This window comes from Cydia strobilella, chromosome 5 (assembly GCF_947568885.1).
Source record: "Cydia strobilella chromosome 5, ilCydStro3.1, whole genome shotgun sequence".
NCBI lineage: Eukaryota > Metazoa > Arthropoda > Insecta > Lepidoptera > Tortricidae > Cydia > Cydia strobilella.
In genome coordinates this window covers 4,008,473-4,034,388 of record NC_086045.1, presented here as the reverse complement: position 1 = coordinate 4,034,388, position 25,916 = coordinate 4,008,473, and the positions used below count along the sequence as shown (strand labels likewise).

The 25,916-nt window shown below is 35.9% G+C and overlaps 1 protein-coding gene across 1 annotated transcript in view; it reads left to right on the top strand.

The window, feature by feature from the left end:
• The window catches only part of LOC134741745 (SH3 and multiple ankyrin repeat domains protein 3), a 180,786-nt gene that overhangs the window by 37,212 nt on the left and 117,658 nt on the right, over positions 1-25,916 (top strand). Inside the window, exon 2 of the mRNA XM_063674639.1 lies at positions 15,557-15,711. Within this exon, the coding sequence (XP_063530709.1) occupies positions 15,568-15,711 (144 nt within the window). The 5' untranslated portion in view covers positions 15,557-15,567. The remainder of the gene's footprint in view (positions 1-15,556; positions 15,712-25,916) is intronic.

The window sequence follows — 25,916 nt, the reverse complement described above, 5'->3', positions numbered from 1 at the left end:
TATACTAAAACCTTTTCCAGAATGTAACAAACACTTTTCTGAAAACCGCATCAAAATCGGTTCAGCCAAACGCGAGATAATCGCGGACAAACATACGGGTCAAACTGAGACCCTTTTTTTAAGGCGGTTAATTTTTTTGGAGTAACTGACCTGCCGTTAATTCCGCCTTTTACACTTACTGGGATTCAATATTAAATAAAGTACATACAAACAAACACACACACACACACACACACACATACATACATACATACATACATACATACATATATACATACATACATACATGCAAAACATGCATATGCTATTTTATACATAAGGCTCTTTCCACCAATCGATTGATCTACTTTATAACCAATGATGTAAGGACTAATGGAAGTCGGGCTCCTTGTATGTAATGTGAGTTAGCACATTATAAATTGGATTATCTTGTGTAGTCTGGTTACGCGTTTTACTAGGAGCACTAATACAACGAACTCTTACAACTTAAGATAAAAGAACTACGCGTGACCATCTCAATATTCCCTATGCCCTGGTTACACGTTTTACTAGAAGTTGATACAATGTAGTCTTCTAACTTTAGATAAACGAAAACCGCAATAAGCCCGCGAGCCGTGGCCACGCGAAATAGTATGAGCGCTCATACAACGAACTCGTCTAACTTTAAGTTAACATAGTTACGCGCAACCACTAAATGTATGAAACAGTGGTTACGCCAAACTATGTTTATGCGTTTATTTCAAAAACTATGTACTTTTACAAAAAAAAAGTTAAGAAATATTATTCTTCACGTCTATTGAAACACAAAACACATATTAAAAATGACTTAACTTAATAAACTCACGAAATATATGAGTTTATTAGTTTTCACGCTCACCAAAAACTTTAAAGTCGATTTACTCAAAACTGTGTTTTTTGAGATATAGACCTGTACCAATAACTTCTGAGGTTATAAGAATATTAATGTTGCTTATTTTTTATATATAGTTTCCAGACCATATACTAAACCTAAAAATAATATTTTGTGTCATCCTAGGTATTTGCTTAGGTAGAAATTTAGGTATTTCTTTTTTCAATCAGCATTCTGTAAAAAAAATATTCGAGACGAAATTCTTTGTTTCCCTGTAAAGGCAAAGTGGCTTCCGACGTACACACGCATTTTGTGTCATTTTCATCCACGGGTATAATGGCATTTAATAAATACCTAATATTGATCCTAAAACGCCTAAAAAAATATTAGAGTCGGTAAGTGAAGTGTTGTACTTTACAGAACATTGTTATATGTTATTCAAACAAATCTGTGTCAAATTCATCCACCGCTTTTATTTAAAAAAAAAATTTTTCTAATTAACACCCTGTATCTGCCACAAAAAAAAATTCATATTATTAAGTTTACGTCTACAATATTATAATACCACATTGAGACATCATTCATAATTTGGGTCATTTTGATCCACGGTTTTTTTACTATCTGGCAAAATAAAACTCAATTGAGCAAGAAGGGCGTGCGCGGGGAAGGGTACCTACGCGGGTGGGGTGCTTATTATACTTGCCGCAATATCAGCTGGCGACTGAGATCTTAATACTATCTCCTTTACCCTTGTTAAGACCAACCAAGAGATGGCATTATGAGCTGTCTCGCCACTTAGTTTTGCGATACAGTGTATTTATTTCATTCGGAGGCATAATTACATTGTCTTATCAATCTTACCGTAGTAGGTATATAAATATAATTAAAAATAAACTGTAGGCTGCACTCCTCATACTGACCAACATTTGTGACGTTCCTAATCAAAAGGTACCACTTTCTCTGACAGGTTATTTGTATAGATATAATCAAATTTCGTCTTTATGGTAAACGACAAAGTGGTACCTACCTTTTGATTGAGAATGTCACAACAGCGACTTAAAAATTACTTTTGTTTCGATTTTTAGTAGACTTTTTAAGTTTATTTTAAGACGCAATTTATTGTGATTTTTGTTATGTTTAAGCGTGGCAAGCAACATTAATTACATTGATGATGATGTTCATTAAATACAATATTTTTTCATACTATACTGAACTGTCTACCTATACATGAGAATGAACAGCGCCCTCTTGACAATGATCATATATTACTGGTCAGGCTTTAATATGTGTCATAATTTAGTAAAGTCACCTTTGTGGATTCTAAGTTTCCGAGTTACAGCAGCAGTTTAGTGAAAGCGTTTTTTTTTTAATATAAATTAAGGGTTGAATAAAGAGGAAAGAAAATTTGATTATTTTTGCGCTACGACGCACGGTTTAGGAGATACAGCCCTATAAAGTTTTTTTTATTGTTTTTTCTTTTTTTCTTTTTTACATTGTGTTTTTTGTATATTACTTTGGGGTTTCATAAAGGGGAACGAAAATTTAATTATTTTTGCGCTACGACGCATGGTTTAGGAGATCAAGCCCTATAAAAAAAAAACTCTTTTTTTTGCGTTTTTTTTTGTATAAATTAATGGTTACATAAAGGGGACCGAAAAGTTGATTATTTTTGCGCTACGACGCACGGTTTAGGAGATACAGCCCTATATAGATTTTTTTCTTTTTCTTTTTTACGTTTCTAAATCTTAATTAAGGGCTTCTTAAGGGGAACGAAAATTTGATTATTTTTCGCTACCATGCACGGTTTAGGAGATACATCCCTAAAGTTTTTTTGTTGTTTTTTTTCTTTTTTTTGTCATTGCGTTTTTTGTTATTACTTTGGGGTTTCATAAAAGGGAACGAAAATTTTATTATTTTTGCGCTACGACGCACGGTTTAGGAGATACGGCCCTAAAATGATTTTTTTCTCTTTTTCTTTTTTGCGTTTTTAAATCTTAATTAGGGGCTTCTTAAAGTGGAACGGATATTGATTATTTTTGCGCTACGATGCACGGTTTAGGAGATACAGCCCTATAAAGTTTTTTTGTTATTATTTTTTTCTTTCTTTTTCTTGTGTTTTTGTATATTATTTTGGGGCTTCATAAAGGGGAACGAAAATTTTATTATTTTTGCGCTACGACGCATGGTTTAGGAGATACAGCCCTATAAAGTTTTTTTTTTAATTTTGCGTTTTTTTTTAATATAAATTATGGGTTGCATAAAGGGGAACGAAAATTTTATTGTTTTTGCGGTACCACGCACGGTTTAGGAGATACAGCTCTATAAAGTTTTTTTTTCCTGGTTTTTTTTTGTTTTTTTTTTTGTTTTTTTTTTAAGTATTAATTACGGGTTTCTTAAAGGGGTTTTTTAAATTATTTTTGCGATACGACGCATGGTTTAAGAGATACAGCCCTATAAAGATTTTTTTATTGTTTTTTTTTCTTTTTTTCTTTTTTACATTGTGTTTTTTGTATATTACTTTGGGGTTTCATAAAGGGGAACGAAAATTTTATTATTTTTGCGGTACCACGCACGGTTTAGGAGATACAGCTCTATAAAAAATTTTTCCTGGTTTTTTTTTGTTTTTTTTTTAGTATTAATTACGGGTTTCTTAAAGGGGTTTTTTAAATTATTTTTGCGCTACGACGCATGGTTTAAGAGATACAGCCCTATAATGTTTTTTTTTTTTTAATTTTGCGTTTTTTTTTTAAATATAAATTATGGGTTGCATAAAGGGGAAAGAAAATTTTATTATTTTTGCGCTACGACGCATGGTTTAGGAGATACAGCCCTATAAAGATTTTTTTTTTAAATTTTGCGTTTTTTTTTTAATATAAATTATGGGTTGCATAAAGGGGAACGAAAATTTTATTGTTTTTGCGGTACCACGCACGGTTTAGGAGATACAGCTCTATAAAGTTTTTTTTCCTGTTTTTTTTTTGTTTTTTTTTTAAGTATTAATTACGGGTTTCTTAAAGGGGTTTTTTTTTAATTATTTTTGCGCTACGACGCATGGTTTAAGAGATACAGCCCTATAATGATTTTTTTTTTTAATTTTGCGTTTTTTTTTTTTTAATATAAATTATGGGTTGCATAAAGGGGAACGAAAATTTTATTATTTTTGCGCCACCAAGCACGGTTTAGGAGATATTATATCTATATATATAGCTATAATAGCTCTATAAAGTTTTTTTCCTGGTTTTTTTTTAAGTTTTAATTAAGGGTTTCTTAAAGGGGAACGAAAATTTGATTATTTTTGTGCTACGATGCACGGTTTAGGAGATGCAGCCCTATAAAGATTTTTTTTGTTTTTTTTTTCATTGTGTTTTTTGTATATTATTTTGGGGTTCCGTAAAGGGGAACGAAAATTTTGTTCTTTTTGCGCTACCACGCACGGTTTAGGAGATATAGCTCTATAATAATAATAATAATAATAAAATACTTTATTGTGCACTACAAAGAAAAATACATGTTACAAACAATGACAGGACATAAGTGAGTAGGTAACAACAGGCGGACTTATCGCTAAAAAGCGATCTCTTCCAGACAACCTTCAGATAGCGATTTCTATAAAGATTTTTTCCTGTTTTTTTTTTGTTTTTTTTTTAAGTATTAATTAAGGGATCCTTAAAGGGGAACGAAAAATTGATTATTTTTGCGCTACGATGCACGATTTAGGATATGCAGCCCTATAAAGATTTTTTTTTGTTTTTTTTTTATTGTGTTTTTTGTATATTAGTTTGGGGTTCCACAAAGGGGAACGAAATTTTGATTATTTTTGCGCTACGACGGTTTAGGAGATACAGCCCTATAAAGTTTTTTTTGTTTTTTTTTTCATTGTGTTTTTTGTATATTACTTTGGGGTTCCGTAAAGGGGAACGAAAATTTTATTATTTTTGCGCTACGACGCACGGTTTAGGAGATACAGCCCTAAAATGATTTTTTTTCCACTTTTTCTTTTTTGCGTTTTTCAATCTTAATTAGGGGTTTCTTAAAGAGATTTTTTAAATTATTTTTGCGCTACGATGCACGGTGTAGGAGATACAGCCCTATAAAGTTTTTTTGTTATTTTTTTTCTTTTTTTTTCATTGTGTTTTTAGTATATTACTTTGGGGCTTCATAAAGGGGAACGAAATTGTTATTATTTTTGCGCCACCACGCACGGTTTAGGAGATATTATATCTATATATATATAGCTATAATAGCTCTATAAAGTTTTTTTCCTGGTTTTTTTAAAAGGTTTAATTAAGGGTTAAGGGGAACGAAAATTTGATTATTTTTGTGCTACGATGCACGGTTTAGGAGATGCAGCCCTATAAAGATTTTTTCCTCTTTTTTTTCTTTTTTGCGTTTTTAAATCTTAATTAGGGGCTTCTTAAAGGGGAGCGAAAATTAGATTATTTTTGCGCTACGATGCACGATATAGGAGATACAGCTAATACAGCCCTATAAAGATTTTGTTTCTTTTTTTTTCATTGTATTTTTCATGTATTACTTTTGGGTTACATAAAGGGGAACGAAAATTTTATTATTTTTACGCTACGACGCATGGTTTAGGAGATACAGTCCTATATATTTTTTTACAATGCATGTGCTCGAAAAGTGCGTTTCCTACGGAGCCATATCGTGCGGAAAGTACTGCTTTTCCGCACTAGTGCTTTTTGTTTTCAATTTTTTTTTACAGTACATATGGTGCTACTTTCTCGCACTAGTGCGGAAAAGAGCACTTACCGTGCATATGTCGAAAGTTTAAAGGGCCATATGTACTGTAAAACGTACGATACACGTGCGAATAGGTAATTTGCAACTCGTGTCGATTTAAAACACTCCTTTTAATAATTAAACTTATTTGCCATGACATGTTTTTTTATTTACTCGCACAATGCATAGTAAAACATTGCATACACGTGCGTAAAGATGATTTCCGCACTTGTTGCATAAATAGCAATTTTTTTTTATCAAAGAATGAAAGAAAGTCACGGTATTAATAACCAAATTTTACTTTAGTGGTACCTTTTCCCTATCACTGTCACAAATGTATGTGGCGTTCACGTAAACGCGATATTTTTAAGATTTCCCTGCGCAATGTTGCCAGCTCGCTCGCAAATCAAACATGTACTTACAGTTCTTTTGCATAATGGTGACATTGTACAATATCTATGAGTTTTAAATAGGTAAAAGATAATTCGACGCATTCTTTGCTTGCTTGTTGCTTGTTGTTGTGTTGTTTGCGTAACTTCTTTGAATAAGTTGCGTTAATTTGGCGCACAGGCGAAGTAAACATGCGTTGCGTACGGCAAGGTCACGCCGCGGCCCCACCCTGCACGGCCTCCGTTGCCCATTCAGACCGCCCGCTAGCTTCGTTTGAACGCAAATAATATTTTTGTAATATTTGTTTAAGCAGTGGATGCAAGTGACACAAATTCATACATCTTATTTATCCCGCATTTCAAATTAATAAGATGTAAACTCTAATATCTTTAATATTCTTTTGTAACGGTGACAGCCTGTTACAACAAAATCATCAAATAGCTTATGAAGCTATGCCTTAATAAGACACAAAATCATTTAATGGACCTATTTAAACGATTAAATTCGACCTAAGTAATTTTTTTTAACTCTAATTTTTTTTTTTGTCATTTAGAATATTATGACATAGTATCAGATTGCAGTGGACGTAATTGACACAAACTATGTTTTCACACTAAAAACACTATCCTAAATGCAACACAGTTACATGTTTTCTCTCGAATATTTTTTTCTCCAAGATAATTCAAAATAAAAAATAATTACCACAAAATAACAAATTACTAGAAAAGCAAATTATATATATGACACAAAACAAAATGTAAGATTTACATCTTAACAAAGTATTCATAAGCGAAAACAGAATTGACTTTAATATTTTTATAACCTAGGGGTCAAAATATAGCCAGCGGTACAGGTCTAATAGCAGAGATACGTCTAACACGGCAGAGTTGCCAACCCCATTGACAATATCGACATACAACTTATTTATATAATTTGTCGAACATTAGTAGATTGTGTCACAAGGGAGCAAAATGACATATTTACGGCGAGGGCGTACATTGAATCCTAAACGAAGCGAAGGATTCTATAATAGAATCCCGAGAGTAACGAGGGATTCTAAAGTATAATCCTGAGCGTAGTGAGGTATTCAAGTGTTCTACGTCCAAGATGGAAATAATTTTGCTACCATGTGACACATACTGCTTTTCACATCACCTATGAGGTAATTATGATGTTTATGAATATTATTTAAGCTAAAAAAAAAATATGCAAAAAAATGTAAAAATAGTGTCCTAGAACAGAAAAGTGTTATTTTGATCCCTCCTAGCAGGGAAGAAAAACCCCTTTTTCGAATTGGTGATGTGAAAAAATATATACATAGTAGGGTAGTTTTCCAAGAATATTTAAAAACCGGTTATGGACTCCTACTTTAATATGGGTCAAACAAAAAAAACCGGCCAAGTGCGAGTCGGACTTGCGTGCCAAAGGTTCCGTACATTACACAATTTTAAACAATGTATTTTTTATGTGAAACGTGAGTGAAATGTCTTTAAAAAACCCTTAGGGGTCGGATCAAAAACTAAGTAATTAAGTCCGACTTACGCTGGATTGCACATTTCGAATAGGTTTTCCAGTGATCTATAGGTAAAGATAGACATAGACATAGAACATTTTTATTTTAATAACATTTTTATTCAACATCACATGATATGGCAGAGTTAACAGATAGCGTAATACCTTTTTTTTCCAGATAAACCGAAAAGATCTATTTTTTTTTTTTTTCAATATTTTAGACCTAGTAGTTTAGGAGATAAAGGGGGGAATGGTCATTTATTGACAATTTTCTTGAATAACTTCTAAACTGTATCCTAAAATTATAAAAAAAACATATTTAAGATTCTCGCATTGAGCTCTTTCATTTGATATATATATGTAACACGATATAGTTTGAAAAACTTTATTTTTTAATTTTCTCATTTACCCCCCAAAAGTGGCCGTGTTTAAAATCCATTTGTTTACTTTACATGTCCGTCTTTGGGTCACAAACTTACACATGTATACCAAATTTTAACTTAATAGGTCCAGTAGTTTCGGAGAAAATAGGCTGAAACAGACAGACAGACGGACAGACGCACGAGTGTTCCTATAAGGGTTCCGTTTTTTCCTTTTAAGGTACGGGACCCTAAAAAGAATAAGGCGTCGCATGATTATAAAATTTCATCAAAATATAAGCATATTTATATATATATAATCATAATCATAATAATTTATTTATAAAACCAATTTACACGTCAATAATAATAGTGATTTACTAATAGTAGTGATATAGTTATCTATATATATATATATATATATATATATATATATATATATAGATTACGCAATATAGGCACATAGCAAACTATGTTTTTTTTAGTCACATGTTTTTACGACAGTTTGTTACACTACTTACACTACAAACATATTTTGACGAACTGACGTCCCATTAAAATTATTATTAAATATAAAAGACTTCATTATTTTTTGCTTGCCAGTTCCCTTGAGAACCTAACGGAAAAAATACTACAGACTCATCGTTACGCTGTATTTTAAAACGGTTCAGTTACACCTTATGTCGTTGCAATAGAGTATAGGAGTGGTCAATTAATTGCTTCATCAATGGTATTTAATAGTACAGTCAAGCGCATAAATATATATACATTCCCAAAGTTTCAAAAATATGTGTACGCTCTTACACCTTAGACAATAAAGCCGTGTTCACATATTTTTGAGCCATTTGTCTGGATCGATATTTTTGCCTTCGACTGTACCTACTACTACTTAGTTTTAGTAGTATATGAGACATAATGAAAAGCATTAAAATACGACTATGGGTTTATGAAACGAGCTGAAAGAGTTTTTTCCACAATCCATAACTACCGCGGGAACAATATAGGCCTTTTTCAGTACACCTGAATGAGATAAGATCTTTTACGAGCTAGTGTGATGAAAATACTTGACCGCATTACTGTAAACTTTACCTGCATCACGTATCACGTCAGAGTAAATATTTGAACGGACAAACACCATGCCGTAAGTTATTATCACGGTGGATACCGGTGCAACTAGAAATGAATACCGCTCTGCAAGACGGGTGGTGCTCGTTTCAGGTACAATAACAACTTAAATTTCCAACTGGATTCTTTGTGACGATTCCAGCATAAGCAAAGATTCATTGACTGAGTAAGATTTAAGAGCTCGTTCCCACCATGTCGGATGTCGGAACGATTTTTAATCGGGTGTCGTAGCGGCAGAACATTTTATATGAAGCTATTCACACACGAACGACAACGATTTTGTGTCGGATCCGACATAAAATATCGTGTGTTTTGTCAGCCCTCCGTCTGGAAAAAAATGTCGTCGGCGGCGCTGTTCACATGATGTCGGATGTCGGACCGACCCCTAATAGTCCGGTGGCCGGCTGCATGAAACCCTTCCTGATAAAAAAAATAGAAAATACCTACTCTGTGCGGGTAGCTGACTTTTGTAGCTTCAACTGCTCTTGGTCGGCGGCGGCTTTACTTGGCAAATTTTGTGCTTTGAATTTGACTGATAAACTAGATGGCGCTATACAGCTCCGTGATGCTGTATGCGGTATTGGGGTAACTCTGATGGTCAAAAATGACGTTTGACTTGACAATATTCAGTGACCACAAAACATGACCCAGTACAGCGCCATCTGTTTTGGTTGTCATACTAATACTAGACGGCACGTTTTCATCTAAAACTTTACCTCTCTATTACAATCCATAATAATACGAGGTTGAAGAATGCCGTATGTAATTTATCGTTTAATTCTGTAAGAATGTATCACTACAAGAATTTAAAAATTCCTGAGAAAAACGAATATGCATTATATCCATCCTTATCTTCGGATTAAGTAGATTACCGTTTAAATCCGTATTTGGTGGATTCAAAACGATCCTTTAATCTACTATTGCGTCACTATCATCGCATGCGCACATACAAATTGCTAGATAAAGGCGTTATTACATCTAAATTTTTATGGGACACTCTTTTTGATAAGAACAGAGAAAGCCACATATTGATTCGGTGTCCCCCTTAGCAGCAAGATAACAGAAAGTGTCCAGCGAAAGATTAGATGTTAATATCTTATGTTTAGGCGGTTATCACACTGATCTGCACGCCGCTTCGGTGTATGAGCGAGACAGCGTTGCACGCATGTACCGATATCCCGCTCACACACCGGAGCGGCGCGCATACAACGTGAAAACCGCCTAATTGCTAGATAACGTTATCAGTTTACTAAGCTTCATGAAAGTGAGTCAATGTCTTCCTTATCCGCATGTTTGAGAAAGATACGCATGTGTGTCGCTGCGTTTAGAGGAAGCAGGAAGATAATACTATTACCACAGAATAACTAATAGTACTACCGTACAGAAAATTCACTCCTTCACAAAAGCCAGATTTAGGTATAAAATTATACCTACACTCGCCGCCTGCAAGCAAAATTGAAACTTATAACCGCGCACGAACCGTCAATCTTCTTTGCGCGCCGCAGTTTTATGACCGAGCTGCGAGTGTCGGCACGGGGTTGTCACTTGACAAGTTTTTGTACCTATACCTACTGATTTATTATTATTAAGATAAATATGTAGGAATTACTCTATTATTTATTCTATGGCAGGACTGTGCGCGGATGCGTGTGCGCGGTGTAATATACAGATCCTAATAAGAGACGGCACACCGCTTGCGTGACGTGTGCGTGCACGGCTCCAACATTTTAGCGCACGTGCATTACGCACCGGTGTGCTCTAGCCTATAAGACTTTCGCAGTGGCAATTATTACCCATTGTGGCCATTGTAAATATTCTGGTTAGTCTACTTAGTAATAAACAGATGACATTATTGACCATAAAACCATAACACATGACATGAATATTATGTTTATGCAATATGGTTTTTGCATATAGAAGATAAGACTCGTAAAGTACCTAAATAGATGTACTATTCAAAACAACATAAAATATACAATTTTATTATACCTATATATATGAGAAGTGGCGTGGAGATATGACACGTTTGTCCATCGAGCGAATCACCTATGATTATTAATATTATTTATTACAAATAAAATGTCAAACAGACTAGCGGTCAAACAAAAATAACTGAAAAAGTTATATTGAAAAAGCTATGGTATATGGTGGTGTGACCGTCTGGACGCCCTAGGTACCGCTGGAGAGACGAAGTGCAGAAAGACCTCAGCGAACTCGGCGCCGTCGACTGGACAGAAACGGCTTTGGACAGAGTAGCATGGGTAAACCTATTTTAAGTTCTAGGTGTCTAGTAAATAAGCGTTGAGGCGCCCCGTTATATTATAACACATCTTCTCTAGTTGTTTTTCTGTATGATGTTTGCCTTTATACTTATCAAAGATACATTCATTCATAAGGAATTAACCGAACGTTTCGTTTATTAAAGTATCTCACTGACTCACACTCGAAACCAGTGATATCCAAACCACGTAATATTTTAATCATCAGACTATCATCATCACCATCACCTACGGACTTTACACTTTAAGCCAGCGCGAACGCGTCCGGTTGCACTTCCCCGAAGTTCCAATTTCAAATTCAGTGGCGCCACTTACCGTGTTCTAGGAACGTGCTCATTCATCTTTACCACGATCAGCGTCTCTCTCTGTCGTTAGCTCACTCGCAGTTCGCATCAGTGCATCTTGCTCACTCAGTGCACCAATTCAGTACGAGCGAAAGACACGCAGAATGAATTAACCTTGTCGATAGAAAAAACGACTGCGGGAATATCTTGGTACGGGTACGATATGGCGGACGCCTGAGGCTTGATAATACGTGTGTCATTATTGAGGAATTCTACCTGTACGACGTATGTTAGACAATACGTTCATTTAGCTCAGATAAAACACCAGGACGTAGGTATCCACAGCGATAAGTAACATATTTACAATGTTGGCAACTTGACACATTTTGTTTTTCAATCGTAAACTCTGAGAAACCTTTTTGGTCACTCTAACACAACGCCAAATATATTATGTGCTATTAATCCTATATGTGCTTTTAATGTCTCATTTTTGGAACAAATGGTTCAAAATTGGTGGTGGTTGACGTTATATTGTGTCCGTCTTATTTCTTCCAGGTATTACACATTTTAATGTCATCTCTCGATCGGATTATTTATGATATACCCTCATGTCAGCCGTGTGAAGCTCGATACTCGTTTTTGGCAGAATTGCGCTTAACTGCGCGGTAGCCACAAGAAAAGAGTGAAGTGAAGTAATGGTCTCTGGTCCACAATGCATCTAACGAGAGTCTGGCCATTCTAACTATACACAGACTGCAGTGACAATGTGTCGAGGGCCAGCATAAACGGCAATGTCCTATGTTAAGACGTTTATAGCAGTTGCACACTTTGTCATGTCAAAGTCTGTGCAAGTGTTCTAAGAATAAACTACATATCAACCACGATACCCGTCGTTTTTAATATTGTTTACCGTAAATAAATTTCGTAATAAAATGTATAAGTATAGATATTAGAAATGTAAGTAAAAACCTTCAACCAAACACAATCAAAAACTTTTATCTTCTGATAAAGCATTATTAAAATTCCTCGCGAAAACCGAAAAATCCTGCTTAGAATTTCAAATGTGCCCTCACAAACTCACAATAGACATATTGTTATTGAAATTTGAATGTCATTGTCGGATGAGTGGTCTGGTGGAAAATGGTTTAGCATTTATGAGTATGGAGAACGAGAGATTATGCTTAATTATGCGGTTTGAAGGTAAACAGGTATCTTCCGCGGTCGGACGAGGTATAGATACATTTACCTATATTTTTGTGAAGTCTGTGTATCGCAGACTGATATCATAGTTCATATGTTCTACCTCGAAATGAAGAATTTTTAGCTAAAAGCCTCCCCTTTTTGATAATTGGTTAGGTAAGCGCCGATGTTGACGATGGCGAGACGAGTTAGACTCCTTTTTAGGGTTCCGTACCCAAAGGCTAAAAACGGGACCCTATTACTAAGACTCCGCTGTCCGTCTGTCCGTCCGTCTGTCCGTCTGTTTGTCTGTCACCATGCTGTATCTCATGAACCGTGATAGCTAGTCAGTTGAAATTTTCACAGATGATGTATTTCTGTTGCCGCTATAACAACAAATACTAAAAAGTACGGAACCATCGGTGCGCGAGTCCGACTCGCACTTGGCCGGTTTTTAAAGAAATAGCTGCACAGGATCGGGAAGACTGGAAAAAGTGGGAGAGGCCTTTGCACAGCAGTGGTAAATTATAGACTCCCAATAATAATAATAAAGTGCCGGTATTGCTCGTTAATTAGAAGCTATCACATGACGTTAAATCGTTCTAAATTGTGGGTCGTTTTTCCGAAGATCATACACACGCAAATAACAACGAAATTATTGTTGAATTGAATCAACAAATGCCTCAAATTCATCATGTTCTTATACATAGCATAAAAGTGCATAAATAGGTAATGTATCTAAATATATTTTTCTAAGATGATTTTAAACACTTTTGCCATTTTTGCGGGTTTTATCTACCCTCAACTTGTCATCTGCAACAAGGTGACAAAAAGTGAACATACGCGTCATATGCCAGTTTTATATTAAGTAATTAAACCAATGCCAATATGATTCGGTTATCGTTTTATTATTGGGCAATCTTTTATTCGTGTTAATTCTAGGTACTTTTTACTCTAGCGCTGCTGGCCTAGCGGTAAAAACGTGCGATTTTCAATCCGAAGGTCGCGGGTTCAAACCCCGGCTTGACTGTATAAGTGGGTTTTCGAAACGTATGTACGAAATATCATTTGATATTTACCATTCGCTTTTCGGTGAAGGAAAACATCGTGAGGCAACCGGACTAATCCCGATAGAACCCAGTTTATCTCTGGGTTAGAAGGCCAGATGGCAGTCGCTTTCGTAAAAACTAGTGCCTACGCCAATTCTTGAGATTAGTTGTCAAGCGGACCCCAGGCTTCCATGAGCCGTGGCAAAAGCCGGGATGACGCGAGGAAAATGATGATTCTAATTTTAACTCAACTGCCGCAGTAGTGTTGTTTTAAGACAGTAAAAGTTCACGGTAATAAAATAGCCAATCTGACATAAATAACACCACAACTGACAGTAGGTCAGCGTGTGACAGTTTATTATGCAGCGAACGACAGTCCTTTTTGACAGATCGTTCGTTCAACGATTATTGCCGATTGACCAACTAGTTTGACCAATTTACCAACTTTTCACTGTCACGATACAATGCTAGCATGCAATACCATGTGTTGCATATCTATGGTTGCTTCTTAAGTTACTTTATGGTTACGATAATGACATATGACAAAATAACATTTCGTAAGTTCATTGTGCTAAAATGACGTGAGTTTTACGTATTGAAGATGGTCGTGTGACTCGTGTGACTGTTAGCTTTTATTTATTTGTCACATAGATGTTACAACATCATGGCGCAATGTCAAATTGCGAGCTTACAGATTTTTTTATTAATAATAATACTGTTGATTTTTTTCCTTTACACGCTATAATTTGTATGAAACTAAAAGCACGTCTTCTCGACACGCACATTTCACGAACTTCGACTCCGGCTGCTCTCATTCTAATTTACATAGAGAGCTGTCAAACTTTCCAAACGAGCTAGTTTAATTAAGATTACGAATAGTCAAATACAGACTATATTTAACCGGTATTCATTCTTACTATAGTCTGCCAAACAACTTTGTCAGTAGAAAAAGGCGCGACATTCATATTTTCTATGGGACGATTACACTTGACAGACCATAACTATTATATTTCTCATTTTCGTCTATTAAAAAATTATGAATGGCGTGAATATAACCCATAATTCGTCACAAAAAACGGAAGGTCGTGGTCGTGCGTTCGTACCTTCGCGTCGCTCAATAATTCTAGTGTAAGAAAAAAATGCATAAATATCGTTAAAACTCAAAGGTTATATCCAGTATTTTGGACGTTGTCGAGTTAAGACTCTTAACGCCTTTAACTACATTCAACATCAAAGGCACCCGGCATATGTAAAAATACCTCTTCAACTGGCATACTAAATTTTTGTTGCAATAATTTTTTGTTCAGTACCTAAATCACCTAAATAAACTTTAAATTTAATTGACATAATCAACCGTTTTCCGGCATCCTACCACAATTCTCCAATATATAATGTAGCTATAATTTAAGGGAGTTGGACAGGCGTTTACTGAGGTCTTGGCTGGTCCAGCAAGTTTCCATCGCCATACAGCGTGGGATCGCTGCCAGCATAATGCGAACTTTTGGGCCAGGCTTAGTGCAGGTTGGGGATAGGCATTATTAGTTTATAGATGTTTTGACGAAGCTTGTTGCAGAAATTATGATTTGTGTTAGTTTTAATGTACCTCTAGAATATGGGCATGAAGATGCTTGTCCAATACATTTATGCAATTACGAAGCCAACCTTACCTATTTACCCGTTTCCTTTGTGTTTTATTATCAATAAATTATTTGACTTTATCTGTAGGGTTGTGTTACTTGTGTAAGAGAATAAAAATCCGAAAGTTATAATTTGAAAACGATTGTTTCAGATGACGTAACCATGGAAGGCGAGAGCCCCGAGCCCTCGGGCTGGCTGCTGGTACGCGTGCACGTGCCCGAGCTGAACGTGCAGAAGAGCCTGCAGTTCCCGAGAGACCAGCTCGTCTGGGATGTTAAGCAGCAGTGCCTCGCTGCTTTGCCCAAGGTCAGTAGCCATTTATGATCAGACTGCTTAACATGACTTGCGTTGTCGTGTTTGACTCCATACTTGAAGTCGCGCTTGACATGTTATGGAGTATAGTATACCATACCCTGGTATGAATACCAGAATTCCAGAATCCCGAAATAGCAGATCATATTTCAATACCGGCATTGAAGAGGGTCAATATCGAAATATCACGCGGAAACCTCAAAAACAGCACTTCGAGTAAGCCATTGGACATAATATAAAAGGCGCGATTGTTTACAAATGTTCTCACAATTACTTAGGTACTTAAGAAGCTTCATGCCTTTTTTTTCCCTGTTCGAACTGGTTCGCACTTAAACACGTTTCTTAGCTTCTTTGCACAACTGTTATCTTCTTATCTCATTTAAATCTTCCTTTTAAATTGTTATCTTGTTGTTTAAACTCATTTTTTCTGCGTTGTTTGACGTCAGAATTAAAATTCGGCGCTAAGTTGTTGTTGATCATAATCCATTCTATATTAATGGATTTCTTTGTGACATGTTTTAGGGCTTAAAAGTAAATATAGTTCTTTTTTTTAATTGCACTGAATAGAAATCACGTTAAACACGTCTAAAGTACAATTATGCCCTATAGGTATCTCGTTTTCTAGCATTAGAAAAAGTGTAAATAATATGACGTCTTTTTTTGAAAAACGCTTTAAAAAATGGTAACTATACCTACTTATTACGAAGAATGTAATTATACATATATATTACAAAAGAATGTTATATGTCCTTGTTTGATAATTTTTACATATTTGCTGTGACTTCCTTTTCAAAAGGATTTTTAAACAAAAAGACTCGTCATGATTGTTTACCTTATTACCTAATGCTAAAAAAACGAGGTATGTGCTTATAAAAAAACCGGCCAAGTGCGAGTCGGACTCGCGCACGAAGGATTCCGTACCATTACGGAAAAAAACAGCAAAAAAATCACGTTTGTTGTATGGGAGCCTCATTTCAATATTTATATTATTCTGTTTTTAGTATTTGTTGTTATAGCGGCAACAGAAATACATCATCTGTGAAAATTTCAACTGTCTAGCTATCACGGTTCATGAGATACAGCCTGGTGACAGACAGACGGACAGACGGACGAACAGACGGACAGCGGAGTCTTAGGAATAGGGTCCCATTTTTAACCTTTGGGTACGGAACCCTAAAAAGTATCGATTTGCTTTTTTCAAGTAGCACCTTTATTAGGCATTAGGCAAAGCTAATCTAAAAGTTCAAAAATGCTTGCAGGCCAAACATTATAATTATATCGGACTACCTTCGAAACTCCCGAAACCGGTATTAACTATCACGAACTTTCGCTTATTCAGATTGTTGATTCATCGATTATTCAATGTTACGGCTAAAATATTTCTCTCACCTTCTCATTTTAAATGTAAATTCCGCATTTACATAATACTTACCGAGCGTTATGCGGAACAGCGTATAATATTCCGTTTTTTTTTTTTAAAACAAAATGGTCACTTAGCTGTGCTCTATTGAATTCTGTTTTGTTTTGATTGGAAAATTCCTGAAAATATAGTCTGTCTAACAACTTTGTCAGTAGAAAAAGGCGCGAAATTCAGATTTTCTATGGGACGGTAACCCTTCGCGCCTACATTTTTCAATTTGCCTAATTAGACTATGTTTACTTAGAGTAAAACGTTTCTACTTAAATTTACGTACGAATAAATAACATGGTACTTATTTTATGAAAATGATGAAAGCGTTCGATTAATGGAAAGCAAATCGTTTTACTATAGTTCTGTTGGTCAAGCAAATCTTGTTAGTAGATAAGGCGCGAAAATCTAATTTTCTATGGGACGAAAACCCTTCGCGCCTACATTATTTTAATTTGCCGCCTTTTTCCACTGACAATATTTGCTAGATAAGCGTTTTTATTTTTATTAGACGCTGCTCGAATGCAAATCGTTTCTTCGAACGAAGCGCCCTTAGGAGTGTTTGCTATGGAATTCAATTTGAATTCGGTACGATTTAAACTATTTTCGAGAAAGCTCTCAGGGAATTTGAAACGTTCGTCACGTTTTTAATTATAATATTAGCTTTAACCTTGAACAATACTGAAGTTGGAATATTAATTAAAACAATTTTAGTTTAAATCTCTAACAATGCAAATTAGTATTTGTTTAATAATTAAATACCTATGAAATCGTCTAGAAGATTTAATTGATGATTAAATGATCACTACCTATTCTGTCACTAAGTTCTGTTACTAGTTTTCAACTAATTAAATATAGAATAGCTTAAAATAAAAAAGTTTAGGCACAGTTTGATAGCTTATTTTGTAATGATCAAAACATGATATAATAATATAAAATTCAGATGGAGAATTTATGGGAATCCTTGGAAAGAGTGCCTGAAGACGTATACAAGAGGTCAATTTATGAAAATTATACTTTACAAAAGTGTGTCCAATGCAATCTTGCAACTTTGCCTGAAGGTTCAATTGCTTGTTTTAATGAGGCGTATTACCGCAAATTTTGTTACCACCATTTATATTTAATCAAAGAAACTATATGTTAAATTAAAGATGAATAATCCAGCTATCGAATTGTGCAAGGCTGATACATCCTTAATATGATAAGAAATAAATAGCATTTGAAAACGACATGAACAGGGAGCGTACTTTTGACGTATTTATTTACGCCATTTTTCCGAGTGCTTTATATAAGGAATTCTGCAAAACCAAAACAACAATGTTTATTAGGTTGTATGGTAAAGCTTATCACTTATAAATAAGCTTAACAACTGTATACATGAATAATTAAATATAAATCGCTACCTATTTCCTTTTATTCCGTGAAAACTCTGGTACCAGAACTTAGTAAGCAACTAGGTATGCGTATTAGGTACTTTTCGGGTGGATCACGCTTCCACGACATTTTTAAAAATATTGCGTAATGTAAGCCTATAAAGTAACAAAAAATTCGACTCCAACTTATTTCGTTCATCAGAAATGTTTTGTTTTCGTTAATAGAATGCCAGAACTTTCGTATTTACGTAGGTCAACCTTAAACCCTTCAGCAGAAAAACATAATTCTGAATATTTGCGTTACGTGACGCCGTTCGGACTTAAATCTTACATACCACACAGCCAAATACCAACCGGGCTAGCACATGATTGGCGCGAGAGTATCTCGCCACTACCCGTCTTTACTAACTGTATGAATTAAAGAGGGACGGGTAGTCTATCTCGCCGCGAGATACTGTCGCGCCAATCATCCTATTAGCAGGTCTGGTACAACAGTCCCAGAACCAGTGCACAGTGTTGTCACGAAAAATCTTCGTGCATAGATAGAGGCAATTTTTTTTTTAAGACAAGATAGTCGTATACTCTTATCAAAAATAGATGTTGAATAAAGTGTTATTTAACCCTAAACTACGTCAAGTTGCGGAGACAAGCCCATTCTACTCCATAACTGGATGCAGTTTATCTAAAAGGATCCACCCTCAAAAAATAGGCGCTTTTTTTGCAAAACATTTTCTGGATTGTTGGACGTATGACGTATCTAACAACATGAAGAAAGGTGCACACGCGTGCTTATCGGTTACCTCAACCTCAAACGCTGTTGCAATGTTTATGTAAGTAAACAAAACCGGTCCCATTGAGAACTGTGTCAGCGACGCGGGATCGAATCCCGGACTAACTGTTTTACCATTCACGGGGATTTTATACTAATTTAAGTATGAATATGTACTTGTAATGAAGTAACTGTAGCTTGACCGTCATGTTACTTGTTTCGAGTAATTGAATATAGTTTTCCTTCATTGCATAGACTAAGTAGGTTTATTCCTTTTGAGTTGAGTCACACGAATCTCGCCGCCACCATACAATCAAAGTTACGCTCTCATTTTAAAACAACTTACTGAAATGACATGAAACTTGGCAGAGACAAAAAAAAATTAGCGAATAGAAACTTTATATACAATTCTACTCGCTTTATTTTCTTTGTATCACAATTTTTTGCAATGAAAAGAATACCAGACATAGATAGATATATGTTACATAAAAGTTAATTCCAAGTTTTGTGTAATTTAAGCATGTCGTTTTAAAATGGAGATCGTAACTTCTATTATATGGAAACGGTCTTTTGGCGACGGATTCCTGTGACTCTTATTAGAAATGCTCGCAGGGACCGGCCCGCTATCCCTTATCGGGGTTTTATAAGGGTATTGCATAAGGCTTAACTCACCATACCCTTTGCCAGACGAAACCCTTTGTTTTGCTTTTAAAAACCCTTATATAAAGCTACCACATTTGAGTAATCGGTAGCCCGAATACCCTTACAAAACCCTTATCATCCGCTCACCAACACCTTGTATATTGCTTATAAGGGTTAGCCTTATAAAGGGCTTCCCTTTTAGCATATAAGCGTGCTAATTTAAGTCGTCTACGTTGTTCATAAAGCACACATTACTTCGAATCCGAGCGATCGTCGGTGGCGACGGCGGCGTTCTTTGACTAGGCACGTATTTTCTTTCCTTTTCATGCACTACCATAGATATATACTAATCCTGTCTCTTTCACGCAAAGGGAAACCTTTATAAAAAGCGGTTAAAGATAAGGGTAACCCTTATTAAGAGCTAGCCTTATTTTTGGTTAGCTTTTCGGTAAGGGTTAGTCAAAGGTAAGGGTATGAATGGGCTTGCAGTTCAAAAGGGAAACTCTTTCAATGTGTTAGCCGTGTTTAAGTGTCGCCCATTGAAAGGGTTTTATCGCGGAAAGGGTTGTCCGGTCCCTGAATGCTCGTACCGAATATATTCAAAGAATTTGTAACTCCGCGAAGTTGTTTTAAGAATGGTCCAACTCCAATAAGATAAAATATGTCTAGGGAAACTCCAACCAGATGACTTCATGCGAAAAATATCAGAGCTCGAATTATATGGACTATCGTGCATCAGTTGTATTTTTAGAAAGACTTCATCCGCCACTCATCAATGGATTTTCATTTATACTATCAATTATTAATTGAGACGGGCCACCGAGCACATTGAAATAATTGCAAGTCTAATAGATATCGGAAAATCTCAACTTGACGGCGGCGGTCTACAATGAAAACCTGTTTCTTACCGTTACGTTCAAGTCGCTCTTAAATGCTGGTTACGCCAAACGAGGAACATGAAAAAACGCCTTTTATAACCGTTTACTGGTAAATACGACCTTATGCAGTGGTGTTGTAGATGAAATTCGAATGACGGCTAAAGAACCAACACTTTTTTTTGTATGATGCAAAAGTGGATATATATTAATGTACACAGGAATAGAATTTTTAGTAGAAATGTCTTAAGTCCGCCGTTATCTCATTGATCAGCAAAGACTTCTGTTGTAGCAAATTCTTGTTGACTCCATGTCGCTCCAGCGCCTGCATGGGGCGTCCGACAGAACATCCTTCTTAGGTGGCTCAGATACGCTCTTTTCCCATTCCGATTTTTATCCATTCTCGCAATATGGTCTAGCCAACGGAGTCTGTGAGCTGTAGCTTCCCGTATAATGTTAGGTTCAGCCACTAGGTCTTCCATTTCCAGCTTCCATCCGGTCGTACTTCGCACGGACCACCGCTTTAGAACCACTGGTAGGGTTAGGACAGACAAGACCAGGCCATGTGGATAGTGGCGTTCTATTGTAAAAATATTGCTGATGAAATATATTTTTGTAGCTTAATTGTTTATCAGTCCCACGCAGATATTACAACATTATTGATAAAGGCCAGAGCACACCGGCTGCGTGTGCGTCGACATGCACGTGCGCTAAAATGTTGGAGCCGTGCACGCACACGTCACACAAGCGGTGTGCCGTCTCTCATAAGGATCTGTATATTACAACGCGCACGTGCACGTCTACGCACACGCATCCGGTGTGCACAGGCCTTAAGTGTCTCTTTTGTGTTTTAAACTTTTAATATTATGATATTAATATGCCTATTGGTGTTATTTTATTGTAATACCTTGAGTAGGTATATCAAATTATTTGGTATATGTTTTATTGTTTTCATGTTTTTTAGGTATACCTATATATACCTACTTACTTATTGTTTTAATATCATATTGCCCTAGATAATTACATTAATTAATTATGTGCAATAATAACGGTTTTAATTACCAAAAACTAGTAATTAATATATTAATCAATATATTTCTTAAAATATCCTAAACCGTATTTTGATACGTTAGTGTACTTATACTAACCCATAACTGAATATTGCTCGTAGTTTACATATAATATAATATGTATGTATATTGTTTTCGGTTCGGTGGTGACTCGGGACCTCAGGTGGCCACTTGGTACAGGGTACGTGATATTATAATGCAACCCCTATATAGCCTGGGCCTTCAATTTCATCCCTCTATAATACAATCCTTAGAAGCCTCATTTGAGACACTATGTTCTGTCAACTCTATTTAAAATTTTGCCCTTCATTCGACAAAGTACAAAATACTGGACAGATAATGTAACCACTTTTTGCACATTTTTTTAAATCAGAATCATTACAACTAATGCCCTCTGAGATTCCGTATTTTGTGTCGATTTAAGGGGTTACTTTGCTAACTCTATAGAAATGGTTAAGAGTAGCGTTCAATTTAAGTAATTGTATTTTAATTAAATCTTAATTTTTAATTTAATGTTTATGGTTCGCAGCTTTTATGTGCCATGTTGCTTGATAAATAAAATATATACCTAAAAGGGTAAGGTCATACTTGTACCTCAACAAAATCAACCCTCTGACGGTTGCCACTTAGCCTAATTGTTTATGTTACATAATTTCTTGTTTGTCATTTTAATTTGTAAGTAAAAAATCTTTAAGTCAAGTTACAAAAACGTTAATAGAGTTATAGTTGACAGAATATTACATCTTTTTTGAGCATTACTTGGTTGAAGTATCCTGCATGAATCATATGTGATTCAGTGTCAAATAATCTCGTGTAATGACTAGCATGACAATAATTTTTAGGCATAGATTACTCATAGCATGTTTATCACCCTTATATGACTGGTTGGTACTAAAAACCAAATATTGCATTCCGATTGATATTAAATACTTGATTGATATCTATGTAATTTTTCTATATTAATATTTGTTAGCATTTAAGTATTATATCCTATTTAAGTGTGTTCCAAAATATTAATCATGTTATTTAACTCCTCCAAACAGTTAAGTGAACGTGTTAATTAACACGTTGACTTGCGGGATGGGGTTGAAACACCCCATACAAAGTATGCCTAATTACAAAGTTACACTAATTGCCACAGCGAATATGTTTTTCAAGGAGATTCACAGTGACTTCGCCCGCGTTAACACTGCGGCAGTAACGTTACAACAGTAACATTGCAGTCACCATCCGAACGTCACCTTTACCACCACGGGCTGATTTCCAATCCAAATATTACTCTCCATTGAAGCGCTTCCATTTCCAAAATTGCACGTTCTAAAACGGAGAGTTTTCTTTTTAATTCTAGCGGCGCTCTCGCCTGATCAGCTGCATCCATGCATACATGCCCTACTTCGGAATGTCGCGACAAAGGAAAATGGACTTAAGCGCTATACATTGTCCGTTGGTGCTTTAAAAGCATGACGAAAGCTGGACTTTTCTTATCTGTTGTGTTCGGGTACATTGTTGCTGGCCCAATTTTCGGTACAGTGGGTATAGTGTGCACTAGTTTTACTTTTACGGTATATAATGGCGGTGTTAATATAGAGTATAGTAGAAAGATAAAGCCTTTTTGCGTGACTGGTTTGTGCAATAGACTGCAAACTTATTTAATCTTCATTCGGTTGCGTGTGAATTTCTGTACTGCGACCGAAAGTACGGGACTTTGCACCAGTTTAAATATAACAGTGTGATTGAATGTTTTTTTTTTATGAAATAGGAGGCAAACGAGCAGACGGATCACCTGATGGTAAGCGATTACCGCCGCCCATGGACACCTGCAACACCAGAGGGGTTGTAAGTGCGTTGCCGGCCTTTAAGATGGGAATACGCTCTTTTCTTGAAGGTTTTCATTATCAACATCATATTTTCATAGAAATTTGACATTATTGCCACACTTTGTCATTGCAAATGCAATGCAGAGTTAGCTTAGTCCGACTCTGTACTGATGGTATCTATGAAAGAGTATTTACATATACTTACCTACAAGTTACTGTCTTTTAAAATCAAGTATGTAGTAATCAAATCACTAATTTGTGTGAGCTTACGAGTTACTATCTATACGACGACCTCCGTTCGTTTAAATACAAAGTTAGTTTAAATTAGATGTTTAATGCCTACTCACTACCGCTTACATTTTTTACTAATAGTGACTTGCACTTTTCCTAATTACATATGTATATGTTAAGAAAGCTAAGCACAGTTTACACTTGACGAGTATTTGTTTGAGTGCGACTAGCACATGGTTTTGAGGCTTTCGAAAACCTGACTTGTTTTCGAGTTGGTTTAGACAAATAGTTGACAGGAAACTTTATGTCAAAACGGTAGATTTTTAAGATTTTTATTATTATTTAAGAAATGTTTGTGTGATTGACACAATTTTAAAATTATCTGATAATTTAAATGATTATTCTGTTTTAGAGTACAATGCCGGTGCACATTAGACTGGATATTACCTAAGTTTGTTAAAGATGGCATTGGCAGTTTACTTATAACCCACTGTATGTCCTACTGCAATAATATGGCATAACACAAACATAAAATCAATGTCTTATACGTCTTTTTTCCTCGTTAAATAACTTCCACTCGCCATCTCCATAAAGGTCTGGTTCGGATGCAGACTGTGGTGTTCATCAATAAATAACTGCTTATTTATTGATGACCACCACAGCGTGGCGTGCACATGCGTTGGCAACACTAGTCACTGTCATGGCGGCGGCTATGTTACAAGCGCACTGTGTGGAGCAATAATAAATTGTTTTATTCATCATAATTAACCCAAGTGTGAGTCTGTGAGTGATTACTGATTAGATTGACGGGTGAAAATCCAAACACCACACAGACGACACCAGCATATTACAGCGCGACATTACTGCCGACTGCATTGTTGCCGCAAATGTCAAAAATCCGGGCAGCAACATCGATCAATACTGCTGCAGTCGACTGCATTACTGCAGGAAATGTCAGAAAGGTCGTTTTATCGAGAAATTTATATTAATTATTATTCACAACGACGGGAGTTAACTAGCCAGTTGCACCTTCCGCACTTGACAGACTGATCAACGTCACCCGACGGGCCGCGGCGGTTTACTATGAAACTTTCCATACAATAAATTTAGCGAACTCTTTAACGATGACAAACAGTTTGGTGCAACCGACCCTTAATCGCGTAAAATAAGTTTTAAATTCACCTCCGACGTTTCCGTGTTGTCCCCGTGGTCTCGGAGAAGACTGACTCAAGTTGACATCAACATCTTCTAGGGGAGCGAGTTTTTCGAACTACCCGCACTTGGTCTGATTGATTGGTCTTGGTCTGAGATGTTGATGTCAACTTGAGCCAGTCTTCTCGGAGACCACGGGGACAACGCCGTCCTCGAAACGTCGGAGGTGAATTTAAAACTTATTGTCCCGTCGTTGTGAATAAGTAAAAATCGTGAAACTAAATCAAATTTATATTAAGTTTGAAGTTTCCTTTGACATTCGCGGCAGCAACGCTGTCGGCAGCTACAATGGTGGTGCAGTCTGTATTCGAACGTCACCAACACCATTACGCACTCGTATATTTGTCACGGCCGCCCGGCCTCTTCGAGAACTACTTTTTTTGTCTCTGGCATTTTTAAGAAATCGTTTTAACGCGGTCTTGAAGCGGAGTCGATTCAACGAAAAATTATGATACGATTAACGTGATCGATTTTTATTGCGATTGAATAACCTTTTGGGATAAGAGCGTTACTTTTTTTTTTTATGTGATAGCAATCGAGCAGACGAGCCGCCTGATGGGAAGCAGTCATCGTCGCCCATGGACGTAAGCAACATCACAGGAGCCACTTAAGCATTGCCGACCCTTGAGAACCCTAAATACCCGCTTCTTGAAGAATCCCATGTCTTTTATGCGCTTGTGTTTTTACAATAAATACCAGGACAGCTAACTTATTATAGCATTTAAAATTCTAGATAAAATTCAAATTAAAGTAATTATTGACATACTGATTTATATTTCAAGTCATTATAATTAGTTTCAAC